General features: G+C 46.9%; 1 protein-coding gene across 3 annotated transcripts in view; it reads right to left on the bottom strand.

The window, feature by feature from the left end:
• Positions 1-13756, bottom strand: part of SUSD1 (sushi domain containing 1) — a 125146-nt gene that overhangs the window by 49501 nt on the left and 61889 nt on the right. For all 3 annotated transcript variants that reach the window (XM_058672299.1, XM_058672297.1, XM_058672298.1), the window contains exons 7-9: positions 11604-11701; positions 10802-10988; positions 3789-3898 (exon numbers count right to left, since the gene is read on the bottom strand). In XM_058672299.1, the coding sequence (XP_058528282.1) occupies positions 3789-3898; positions 10802-10988; positions 11604-11701 (395 nt within the window). The remainder of the gene's footprint in view (positions 1-3788; positions 3899-10801; positions 10989-11603; positions 11702-13756) is intronic.

The following is a 13756-nucleotide window of genomic DNA, read 5'->3' as shown; positions in this document are numbered from 1 at the left end:
TTCACTCCCAATCCAGCTTCCTGCTCAGGCAGGAAGACAGTCCAGGAAAGGCAGCAGTGGGTGAAGGCTCAAGTACTTGGCTCCCTAGCACCCCCACAGGAGACCCAGGTGCGGTCCAAAAACTCAAGGCTTCAGCCTGGTCCAGGCCGGGCAACAGCAGGAATTTGAGGCTGAATCAACAGCTGGAAGATTCTCTCATTCTCTCTCTCTCACTCTCTCTCTCTCTCTCTCTCTCACTCTCACTCTCACTCTCAAATACATAGAAAACTTTTTAAAATACACAATAAAGTATCAGGCTATTCTCAAGTAATTATTTGAAACCCAGCCAAGTGGAAGACACTGCGATTGAGCTATTGGGCACAACTCTTTTAATTTAATTAGTTTAAGACTTATTTGACTTTATCTAGAAAGTCAGAATTACAGAGAAAAGGAGATGGAGAGAGAGGGAGAAGAGAGAGAGACAGAGAGATCTTCCATCCACTGGTTTACTCCCTAAATGGCTGCGATAGCCAGAATTGATCCGATCCAGAGCCGGGAACCAGGAGCTTCTTTCATATCTTCAATGTGGGTGCAGGGGCCCAAGCACTTGGGTCCTCCTCTGTTGCTTACCCAGGCCATAAAGACAGAGCTAGATTGGAAAGTGAAGCAGCCAGGACATGAACCTGAGCCCATATGGGATGCCAGCATCCACAGGCTGAGGATTAGCTTATTACACCACATACCAGCCCCACAATTTCTTTAATTTCTTGTTATTGGAAGAACTCCATTGTCAAGTCTCATAGAATAGAGTACTTTAGCACTGAAGCACTACCCTAGATTACACACTTAAAGCCAGCGTGTAATATTACTTCACTTGGTATTTCCTGTTCAGGTGCTGGTGACACAGTACTTGCAGATCCGTGGAGTCAGCACATGTACTGCGAACTCCATAGTCTTCCCCTTGCCAACTCAAGCAGCAGGTATAAGGAGCAACAGGGAAAAACAAAGTCCTTCTGAAGGGGCTAGTGTTAGGGTACAGGAGGTGAACTCACCACTTGTGGTGCCAGTAGACCACACCAGAGCACTCATTCACATCCCAGCTGCTCGGCTTCCCGTCCAGCTCCCTGCTCATGTGCCTGGGAAAGCAGCAGGTGACAGCCCAACTACCCAAGCCCCTGCCACCCATTTGGGATTTCCAGATGGAACTCTTGGGTTTCTGGCTTTGACCTGGCCGAGCCCCAGCTGTTGTAGCCATTTGGGGAATGAACCAGCAGATGGGAAGATTTCTCTCTTTTCTCTCAAATAAATAAATCTTAGAACACACACTTTCATAAAGACCGAAGAAGTAATCTGATCAGTCATTGAGCAGCTGGTGCACGTGAGCTGTGGCAATGCCCGCACATTTAGTGCCCCCTGCTGTGCCACTGGCTAAGTCATTTCCATCCTCAACACTGCCAGGCACTGACTCCTCCCCGATCAGTCCTTGATGGTCATCCAAGGCCTTGACACCTGCTCCATAATTAACTCTTTGATTCCTCCGCGCTACCTCCCAGTCCTTCAAAACAGATCAGAGTTTTAGAGAAATCATCAAAACTTGCCAAAGAAATTCCTTGAGCTCAATATTGTGAATTTCCTCTTGTCCACCGCAGCCACCCAAAGCCATGGCCACATCCCACACCATGTCATCATCAGAATTGTCCCCAAGACCTTACACTGCCCTCTCCTCTTGGACCACTTACTAATGAGGCATGATATTGGTAAGACATGGATACACACTGTCATGTCTATCTGGGTAATCATATATTCTCTTTTGCAAAGTGCTTTGGAATGTTCACTTCTGCCTGGTAGATTTGAGCTTGTCCCCTTTTTCAACTTTAATCATCTTAGTGTAGAGCATGAAACAGGAATCAGCCATTTTATTAAACAAGTAGTTCACCATTTAGTAAACAAACTTTTCTTACTCTACTGGTTTGAAAATTGTCTTTACCATATATCAAATCATTTGAGTCCTTGAATGTTTCTACTCCCAGTATTCTTCCTAGTATGGAAATCCGAATATTTCACTTGCCTGCTTAACGCCCTTCTGCGGGTCCACACAGACATTAAAAAACAGAATCCACAACTTTTCTGGCTCCCTGTCCATCTGGCTGGCATTTTCTCTCCCAATTTCAGCTTCCTGTTAACGTACACCCTGGGAGGCCTAGAGTTCAGTTCTCCAGCTTCAGTTTTCGCTCGCCATTGCAGGGACATGGAGAGTGACTCAGTAGCTCCTCCTGCACCCTCCCACCCCTGCCTCTCAACAATTAATTAATTGATTGATTGATTGAAATTTCAACCATACCATGGGGGCAGGCTGCTGTTGTGGCACAATTGGCTAAACCGCAACTTGTGATGCCTGCAGTCCACATCAGAGGGCTGGTTGGTTGGAGTCCCAGTTACTCCATTTCATATCAGTTTCCTGCCAATGTGCCTGAGAAGCAGTGGCAAATGGCACGAGTACTTGGGCCCTGACACTATGGTGGGAGACCAGGATGAAATCATGGCATTTGGCTTCAGCCAGGCCAGTTCTAGCTGCTGTGGCCTTTCGGGGAGTGAACCAATCGATGGAAGATCTCTCTCTCTCCCCCTCTTCTCGCCTGTCTTTTAAATAAATAAATCTTTACCAATGATTTTAGTATAATGTAGGCCTTTTCTGCCTTCTCTCCTCCTACTCCTCTTTGTCTTCTCTGTTATCCTTATGCTGCTCTATTTTCCCACAATTTCCTTCTTTGCTCTCATCCCAGGTCTTTTATCTAGATAATTCTTCCTCAACATCAGGATTCATCAGAGTCTTTGTTTTTGTTTATTTTTTAATAAATTCTATCTGGATGAACACACAGCCTGTCATTCTATATTTACTTACTTTTAATGAAACACTCATTATATCATACTTATTTGTTTACTCATATATTTCTATTAGGTTGAATTGGAAATTCCAGCTATTGACCTATTATATTCTTTGGCAAGTAGTTATTGAATAATTAATTTTAATGCATTAATTCTACCCTGTGAGGAATAATTTACTAGGCACAAAAATAATTACAGTTCCTAAACTTAATAATTTTACATGTAATGTTTTTTAAAAATGAAGCTAAATAAGAGCCAAAACTCATGCAATCCGTTTCTTAAGATTCCATACTCAAGGGCCTGGTGCAGTAGCCTAGTAGCTAAAGTCCTTGCCTTGGACACACTGGATTCCCATATGGGGCACCGGTTTGTGTTCCAGCAGCCCTGCTACCCATCCAACTCCCTGCTTATGGCCTGGGAGGATGGTCCAAAGCCTTGGGACCTTGCACCCATGTAGGAGACCTGGAAGAGGCTCTGGCTTTGGATTGGCTCAGCTCCAGCCACTGCAGCCACTTGGGGAGTGAAACAGTGGAGGGAAGATCTTCCTCTCTGTCTCTCCTCCTCTCTGTATATCTGACTTTCTAATAAAAATAAATAAATTCTTTTTTTTTAAAAAAAAGAATCCACACTCAAAGGTGAATCTGCTGGCAAATTAAGCAGCAATTATTAACTGCATTACAATAAATCATAGGTGTATTAACCACAATAAATCATTAGCAGAAATCATGATAGCAAGTGATCAGATACAGGGTCTTGGTTTAGTTTCTCAATCACAGTCATGTCCTATGTCATATCCAGCTCCGAAAACAGTAACCAGACGCTACAGAAGCTCATTCATTCAAGCTTTAGCTAAGCCTGGATCTTCAGGAGCAATCCGTATATTTTTAAGTGCTATAATTCCAAAATAGCATAAGAGATCTTACATGATACGTTCGTTCTGATCCAACTTTTATGGAACTCCTGTTCAGTCTTAAGCAAGTTTTGTTTAAGATCGAAATATTGAAAACGCCATCATCTTGTAAGAGATCATCTTCTGAAAGGTAAGAAAGGACATGGAGAACAGATGCACCTGTTAGTGAAGCAGCATGACCAAGGACAAGCGCCCCTCTGACCCTGGAGAGAACCAACGGGGCCCTGCACAGGCACAGCATTACCAATGGCACAAGCAACCCTGGTGGCAGGTCATCACTCTACGACTTCTAAACTGCCTGACCTCAGCTAGGACACTACACCCCTCTGAACCCCTAGTTCCCTGATTTGAGAAACTGAATGATCCAGTTTGCTTTCCCCACATCACGAGCTATTGGGAGCATTCACGGAAGGATTTCAAAGTTGCTATAAACTGATCCATGTGGGTTATTTCTACGAGAGTGAATCCTGTCACTTGCATGGAACACAGTAAAATGCTGTGGAGAGAACTGTCAGCCAGGAAGTCTGCAAGTGAGAAAGCAGGTGGATAAAAACTGCAGGCAGTGGGTCAGAACTCTCAGGATGGGGTGGGGCAGGAGGAAGGGGAGGATTTCCCAAACTCAAAAAGGACCAGAAAGTAAGCAAACAAGCAGGATATCTGCTCTCCACATAGGCAGGGCTTCCAGAGGCCTACAGCTGCCCTTGGCCAGGGCACAATAATAAGCAGAAAGCAGATCTGCTCCAATCAGGACACAGAAAATAGGCTGTGATAAATTATTCTAGTCAAAACCAGAATGGTCGCACAGCCTGTACAAGATCAAGGACATGCCCGCCACAAGGTGGTCAGCTGGGAGAAAGTGTTCCTGGCTGTAATTGGAAAATGTAAATATGGGGCTACGACAGAGAATTCAAAGACCATGCTACGTGTTCTCTATGGTCTTTGTAACTGTGAGAGGTTCCATAAGGATACTGAAAACATGAATTGCTCCATGGAGGCACATGAATTTGAGGAACTCCAACCGTATGCACGTGAGCAACACATAAGGAACATGCCTATACCCACTGAGAACCTAAGCAGGAAAGCGCTCTGTATGGCTGCCTCTGAGTGCAGGGGAAGACAGTTATGTGAACACACACATCCGGATCGCACTTCCCACACCCAATTCTGGCAGAAGTGGCTGACAAGAGGTAAAAGTGGGTCAAAATCTCCCAGCTGGGTTGCAAAGAAAAGTTGGTCGCCACACACAAGGCAGCAGGAGGTAGAATTTTTGCTTAGCATGAGGGAAGAGACTCGGCTCAGGAAGGACGCTGAGAACTCACTGTGCCATCCACCCTCCGGGTGAAGGGACATGGGGTCCAAGTTCCAGAGGGGGGAAGTGGCAGAGAACTGGCACCTGTGGAGGTCACAGGGCGTCACTGGACAGAGCGACCCTGAAGCAGTTCTAGGATGGGCAAGGCAGCCCAGGGAACAACCACACACCCGATGACAGCTACTGGTGTTAGTACGGAGCATAATCATGGCCCCTCCAGAGCACACTGCAGCTCAGCACAGGGAAGCTGAGGCCCAAGGCCTGACACCCAAAGCCTGGTGACAGAAGGGACTGGAGTCAGGTAATGTGGGGCTGGTCCAAGGCCAACAGCATCACCAACCCAAGATCAAGTGCTTGAGACAAACCCCAGGTCCATGGGCTTTCTAACAGCCATTCTCAGAAGTCACTGGGTCACATGACAGATGAGAAGTCCTTCCTGATGAGATCTGAGGCCCGCATACCACCAGAAGTCAATCAAAAGCAAGGTCAAGGGGAATATCTTCTATTTTATTATAAGGAAAATATCAGACTTACACAGAACTTTTAAACCCCCAGGACAACTAATCTACCAGACAAAACAAGAGGCCTAAGAATTGGCTCAACAACCAAGACAGAGATCCTGTGCTCAGAAAGCAAAGAATGGGCTGAAATCTGATAAAACACTGAGCAGAATAATGGTGAAATGGGGCAGAGTCTGTTCTGTGAGGGCAACAAGCAAATTTTAAAGTGGATTTCGGCAAGAGACAAAGGATGCAATCACGAAAGAACGTGATAGCAGAGAGGAAGCTTGGTTACAAGGCAGAAATAAAAGTGCAACTAGGCAAGACCCAGAAAAAGGAAACGAAAATGCCACAACAGGACTCGCAGTCCCTCAGAAATGGTCGCGATGGGAAATGGCAGTGCACAGATGCTAATGCCACAAACACGTGCAGAGAACAGACTCGGCCCATCGGCGCATGCTCACAGGAGCCAGGTGGGGGAAAGAGCATCAAACAAGGAGAAAACAGAAAACTAACATGGACTATTATGGACACACAGGAAAGCCCACAGGGGCATATGAAAAGCCAAAAGTAAACTGATAAACTGTTAAAACAAAAGCAAAAGGACCCAGCGTGGTAGCCTAGCAGCTAAAGTCCTCGCCTTGCACACACTGGGATCCCATATGGGCGCCGGTTCTAGTCCCGGCAGCTCCACTTCCCATCCAGCTCCCTGCCTATAACCTGGGAAAGCAGTCAAGCATGGCCCAAAGCCTTAGGACCCTGCACCCATGTAGGAGACCCAGAAGAGGCTCCGGGCTCCTGGCTTTGGATTGGCTTAGCTCCAACCAATGCAGCCACTTGGGGAGTGAATCATTGGGCTGAAGATCTTCCTCTCTGTCTCTCCTCCTCTCTGTATATCTGACTTTGCAATAAAAATTTTAAAAATAAATAAATCTTAAAACAAAAGCAATAATCAAAATGTGTTGCTTTAAGACTTACTTCTTTATTTGAAAGGCAGAGTTATAGAGACACAGACCTGTCTGCTGCTTCTCTCCTCAAATGACCGCAGCAGCTGGGGCTGTGCTAACCAAAGCTGGGAGCCAGCAGCTCTCATGTGCTTCTCAGGTGGACGCAGGGGCCCAAGCCCATCCTCCTTTGCTTTCCCTGACAAATTGGCAGGAAGCTGGATCAGAAGTGGAGCAGCCAGGACATAAACAGGCACCAAAATAGGGGGCTGGTGCTGCAAGCAGTGGCTTTACCTGCTATACCATAGAGCTGGCTCTGAGAGAGAGAATCTTACACCCAGTGGCCCACTGCCCAAATAACCCCAGCAACCAAGGCTGGGTTAGGCTGAAGCAAGGAGCCGGGGACTCCATCTAAGTCTCCCACATGGGTTGAAGGGACACATATATATGGATCATCTTCCATGGTCTTCCCAGACACATTAGCAGGGAGCTAGATAAGAAGCAGAACCCATTCCAATATCATAAGTACCTGCTTAACCTGCTGGGTCACATGGCATACCCCTAAATAATTTTTTAAGATCTATTTATTTTTATCAGAAAAGCAGATTTATGGAGGAGAGACAGAGAAAAAGATCTTCCATCAGTTGTTCACTCCCCAAATGGCACCAGTGTCCAGAGCTGAGCTTATCTAAAGCCAGGAGCCAGGGGCTCCCTCCAGGTCTCCCATGTGGTTGTGCAGGGTCTCGGAGCTTTGGGTCATCTCTGCTGCTTTCTCAGATCACAATCAGGGAGCCAACTGGGAAGTGGAACAGCCAGGACACAGACTTGCACCCCATACAAGATACTGATGCTTAAAAGTAGAGGATTAGCATGTTGATCCACAGATTCTCTCAGCTCCTCAAACCCCAAATAATTTTTTTACGAGACAAAATATCAGGACCAGCATTGTGGCACAGCCAGTTAGGTCGCCACCTGTGACACCAGCATCCTTTATGGCTGCCATTTCAAGTATGGGTTGGTTCATTTCCAATCCAGCTTCCTAATGCACATGGGAAGGCAGCAGAAGACAGCCCAAGTCCCTGAGCCCTGTACCTATAATACGCTCTGGGCTTCTAGTTTCGCCCTGGCCCAGCCCCAGTTGTTAGAGCCATTAGGGAGTGAGCCACTGGATGGAAGATACCTCTCTCTCTCTCTCTTTCACTCTCTCTCTTTCTCTCTCTCTCTCTCTCTCTCTCTCCTCCTCCTCCTCCCTCCCTCCCTCCCTCCCTCTCGGTGTGTGTGTCTCCTCTTTTCTCTGTAACTCTGCCTTTCAAACAAATAAATAAATATTTTTAAGAGATAAAGGATCAAAAAAGTATATTTTGTCAACTCGAAACTGTTCTGAAATAAAATGTTTTAAAAAGTGTTAGACAAAAAAACAATATCACAACTAATAATAACATAAATTGGTCAGGGGTAGGCCTGGTGGCATGGCAGTTTAAGCCATCTCCTGGGACACTTCTATCTCAGAGTGTCAGGTCAAGTCCCAGCTCTTCCACTTCTCCTCCAGCTTCCTACTCATGAACCTCGGAAGGCAACCGCCAATGTTGCAGGTTGCTTAGGCCCCTGCCACCCACGAGCACACGGAGAGAGCCCTTGGCTCCTGGTCTCCCTTGGCCCAGACCCAGCTGTTGCAGACATTTGGGGGATGAACCACAGGATAAAAGACCTTTCTCTATCTCTACCTCTTTGTCACTCTTTCAAATAAATAAATAAATAAATCCTTTTGGAAAAGTTGAGCCACTTATCTACTCAAAAATAAAACTTAGCCCAGAAAGATTCTCAACAAATGCTCTCTCCTGGAGTGTACCTGTAGCGATACTATCCAGACAGGTTTTCAAAGAAAAAAAAATGTAATTAAAGGCATGTCCTGCAAAGGCAAGCACAGGAAATCAGGAAAAAGAATATTACTGTCTCAAAAGTATAATTTAAAGCAAAAAAGAAAAAATACTAAAGAGGATAAAGGAGCCCATTTTACCACAGGTGAAAGTAACTATAATTAAGATAACAGGCATAAATATAAATATCATTATATCAAACTATTTGAAGCAAATCAATTAGATTTTCTAAGAGAAATTGAGAAAAAAAATGAGCAATTTAAATGGGAAAAGCTTAAAGTCCTAACTGTATCATTAGTCCCATATAATAAAAAGAAAAAAAAAGAATATTTTCCACCACTTTCATAAAGTATTATTTCAGTTAAAGAAGACAAAAAAAGGAAAGAAAAGATTCAGAGAAAATTAATCCAATAACTCGGGTATGGTCACCTAACTCTCCAATTAGAGCTAGGATGAAAATGCAGGTCTGTTTGACTTCAAACACCATGTTCCCCAAGGAAAAGTCACTTGGATAATCAGTAGTAGGAACAGCTGGCACTGAAGAGCAAGCTATCATTGTGCCATGATGGTGACAAGGCAACTTGGAAGGCCCGTAATGGCCTTTTAAAGATTTTTTTATTTATTTTTATTGGAAAGGCAGATTTAAGAGAGAAGAGAGAAAGATTTTCCATCCATTGGTTCATGCCCCAAATCACTGTCATGGCCAGTGCTAAGCTGATCTGAACCCAGGAATCAGGGGCTTCTTCCAGACCTCCCAGGCAGGTGCAGGGCCCCAAGGCTTTTGGCCATCCTCCACTGCTTTCCCAGGTCACAAGCAGAGAGCTGGATGGGAGTGGAGCAGCTAGGACATGACCCAGCACCCACACAATATATCCCAGCACTTACAAGGTGAGGATTTAGTCATCGGACCTTCATATCAGGCCCTAGACTTTAATGGTCTTTTAAAGGTAACATATCTCTATAGACCTACAGAATGAATGAATAGTTTACAATGAATTTTGTTTTTTTTTAAAGATTTATTCATTTTATTACAGCCAGATATACACAGAGGAGGAGAGACAGAGAGGAAGATCTTCCATCCGATGATTCACTCCCCAAGTGAGCCGCAACGGGCCGGTGCGCGCCGATCCGATGCCAGGAACCAGGAACCTCTTCCAGGTCTCCCACGCAAGTGCAGTGTCCCAATGCATTGGGCTGTCTTCAACTGCTTTCCCAGGCCACAAGCAGGGAGCTGGATGGGAAGTGGAGCTGCCGGGATTAGAACCGGCGCCCATATGGGATCCCGGGGCTTTCAAGGCGAGGACTTTAGCCGCTAGGCCACGCCGCCGGGCCCGCTTACAATGAATTTTGTAAAGTATCTCTGAACAATTAACATTGATTTTATAACTCTGCCTATATACTATTTTCTTGGAAAGAAATGATTGTTTTCCTTGCATACAGAAGTACCAAAACACCTAATTCATGTGATTTCTTAACTGGTTTTGTATCGTTAAGATTACCAGATTTCTTGGGCCCAACGTGGTAGTCTAGTGGCTAAAGACCTCACCTTGTCCACGCCGGGATCCCATATGGGCACCGGTTCTAATCCCGGCAGCCTCGCTTCCCATCCAGCTCCCTGCTTGTGGCCTGGGAAAGCAGTCGAGGACGGCCCAAAGCCTTGGGACCCTGTACCTGTGTGGGAGACCTGGAAGAGGCTCCTGGCTCCTGGCATTGGATTGGTGCAGCTCCGGCCATTGCGACCGCATGGAGAGTGAATCATCGGATGGGAGATCTTCCTCTCTGTCTCTCCTCCTCTCTGTATATCTGACTTTCCAATAAAAAAATCTTAAATAAATAAACCTTTAAAAAAAAAAAAAAGGTGACCAGAAGCCACATTGGTGTTCGCCCTAGAACCAAGTGACAACAATATCTGGGGGCTAAGTTACGTTTGCTTAAGTGGGCTATCAAACAGCAATTAACAGTTAACTCCTCTAAAATAACAAACAGTAGCCTCTCAGGTTCATCCAGCAGGCATTTAATCGTCTTGACAGCCTTGATAACCAGAATTGTTTTTAAAAAATAAAACCATCATTGGCACAGTGTTGTTAAAAAGCCAGACGACAATTATGTGTGGTGAGGTTTATTCCTACTTTGGGAAGTCCCTTCCTGACCACTCCCTTTTTCAAACAATAACCATCCTACCGCACACCAGGGCTTCCTTTCCAGACCCCTCATCCACCACCCTCCACCAGAAGCTCCCAGGCCAGGCCCCCTACCCCTCTGCTCTCACAGGCCAATCAGCAGAGCTAGGTCACGTGGCTACCCTCAGCTGCCCTGGATAGCTGAGCATGGCTGCACCAATACCTAAAGCTCTCTTTTTTCCAATGCCTTGTATGACCAGTACCCCTGCGGCCTACCTGCTGTCTGGAAGTCAAGGCTGCTGGACACGGAGCGCCTGGGAGGAGCTGCGGAAATGCTCACAGTGTAGTTGGCGCCCTGGTACAGGTTGAGGCACACTTCTGGGGTCCTACTGTCAGAGGTCAAGTTGACTGTCTCCTGGTGAATTCCTTCCATAGGATCCAACCGCTGTCCTTCTATGTGTATCTTTGAGACAGGAGAAACCAAGAGACATTCCCCAACCCCCAGCCCATGACTCCAGTCTAAATAACTAAGACTGTGTTGGGCTGGGCCCTCCCCCTCCGTTGTCTTATTTTCCACTGCACTGCTCCACTCGGCAGGCTAAAAAACGTCAGCCTCTACTACAGGCATCTGATCAGCACCAACTCAACAGACTGGCAGAGGTGACCGAGGTGAGAACTACCCACAGGGTGCTGGCCCTCTCACTTGGGCTCAGCCATCAGCCCGGGCAGGCCCACACTGACGACCCACTCTCTGCTGCCCGTCGCTAAGGCAGCAGACACTTCCAGGCTCGCTCTGGGGGCATGTAGCCCAAGCGCTTGGAAACAAGCAGCAACCATGATGCCAAGCGTAAACACAGCCCCTGCACAGACACGAGGCCAAATGGCAAACATGCCAAACACAAAATGTAAACTAACAAAACAATCGAGCCATCTCCAAAACTCCATTCACTATTTTTAGATGACAATGGATGAGAAAGAGATGAGCGTGCAGAGCTCTTCCAGAAGCAAGCCCTTCTGACTCATATTCCCATGGGTTAGCACTGTGACCCTAGCGGTGGGGGAGGAGCGCTTCACTCACCACGTACACAATCTCGGAGCTTACTCGTCCTGGGTTCACCCGCCACCTCACACAAGTGTTGTTAAACACGGATGCCTCCTTGATTTCTGTCATCATTTCTAAAACAGAACAGAGCTGACTCACAGACTGCACCCACAGACTTTGGGAGAATCCTAACAGAAAGTAGTTGATCTGCCTGCTCGCTGACAACCCTGGGGACCACCCTTGACACGGATTCAGACATGAAGTCCAAGGAACTCAAGCTCTCCCAGCCATTCGCCCAACTTGTCTTCGGCGTGAGGGACTCTGGCCCATCACCTGACATGGAGGCAAAGAACCTGCTTGCTTCTAACAATTCCAGGCTGTGATTAGTCTGTCGGGCCACCGGATGCCACTGGCGTTCCACTCAGGTGGGCTGGAAGGAGGCCCGAAGCTCTCCTAGCAACCACAAAGGAGACATCTGATTCAGCCTTCCTCACCCTGCCTGTTGGGGGAGGTGAGGGTGGAGTGGGGCGTGGCTCTGCTCTTGGTCAAGTTACTCACAGCCCTAAAAGGACAAGTGGCAGGTGTCGCTGCACAGGGCAGGGCCCAGCAGCAGGTGTCACCACACAGGGCCAGGTTCATGACAGCTTTAGGTGGACTAAACACTCCGTGGGGTCCCCTGGCTACTTCAGGAACCCTGCTGGCCCGAGGTCTCTAACCTATCAGGCTGGCCCACTTACACACTGTGTGATGAATCTGCCAACAAGGGAAGTCACACCTGCGTTTTGTGAGGTCACACGGTTATCTAAATACCCCCAAGAAAGCTGTTCAAACAGGAAAAGGAGGCCAGGGCAGGGAAGGAAAGGAACTAAATTTTTTTATTTCTTTAAAATAGCATTTTTAATTTTATTTATATTTATATTCTGTAAATAAATAAGATTTTATTTGCAGATGTCACAATCTCATACGCAGAAAACTGTAAAAAATCCAAACACATAAACACACACACGGCTATGAGTTTTGACACTAAGATCTGAGCAAGGTTACAGGACACAATATCAACATACAGCACTCATTGGCGTTTTTTTACATACTAGCCACGAGCAATCCAAAAAATGACTGAGAAACAAAGCATATCAAAAAGAACAAACCAGAAGCTTCCACAGACAGACCGCCCCCACACCATCATGCCTGGGAAAGGCACCCTCGTTTCAACTAAAAGGAATATCCCACAGCCCCTAGCTCCCCCACTGACTTAGACAGCAATCAGGGACTCTCCAGACACTCTCAGCCCACCTGCTCCTTGCTCCAGAACCACATGGACTTTGGAACACGACTGTGTTTTGTTTGCTATTCTGGGCCTTCTCTGCTGTGGCACCCCCACTACAGCACAGCCAACCTGGCAGCATGGGGGAGTCACATCCCCTGGGGACAGGAGCTGGCAGAGAAATCCTCACCCCCGCCACCCCTCCCTATTCCTTCCCTGCAAGGACTCCTGTCTGAGCCCTCCTGGGTTGCTGCCTGCTGCTGGAGCAACCCATACCGAGCGGAGCCCAGCACAGTAAGGCATCTTTCCATCAGCCTTCTTCTCTCCCCATGGCTCCCACTCCTGTTTCCTGGAGATTTTATTCCCTCCTGCATAACCAAAACCCTGTCTCAGGCTTTGCTTTCTGCAGCAAGCCAGCTAAGACTCCTACAAACAAGAGTGAGAAAGGTAACTTCTCCTCCTCGCTAAGTAATTCTCAACTTAGCTCCTGTGCCTCCCTGCTGGCACGCCTCTTCTTAGCCTCTACTGGGGAAGGAATCCTGCAACAGAGCACACCTCTCCTGAATGTACGACCAACACCAACTCTGGATCTGCCCCGTCTCCCTATGGAACAAGCTGGCATCTCTATTATGCCACCCCATCAGTACCATCCCTTGATTCTATATCCCACATCACATGGCTTCAGGAAAGCCCAGGATCAGTGGAAATAAACAGGCACAGATAAAAGCAGGTGAACCCCTGCAGAGATACGGGACGGTGACCTGGGCCTGTCTTGCCTAGATCCCTGCACCTCTATGTCTCTCCAGAACACAAACAGAAATCAACGGGGCACTCTTTTTGTGGCGTCCTTGATGCTTGATGCTGTTAACTCCTTGATGCTGTTGACAAGGTGGGCACTGGGATGTAGCACGTTCAACCTCTGCCT

The sequence above is a fragment of the Ochotona princeps genome, chromosome 14 (assembly GCF_030435755.1).
Source record: "Ochotona princeps isolate mOchPri1 chromosome 14, mOchPri1.hap1, whole genome shotgun sequence".
In the NCBI taxonomy this organism is placed as follows: Eukaryota; Metazoa; Chordata; class Mammalia; order Lagomorpha; family Ochotonidae; genus Ochotona; species Ochotona princeps.
The sequence above is the reverse complement of the archived record's forward strand: the minus strand, read 5'-3'. Positions and strand labels throughout refer to the sequence as shown.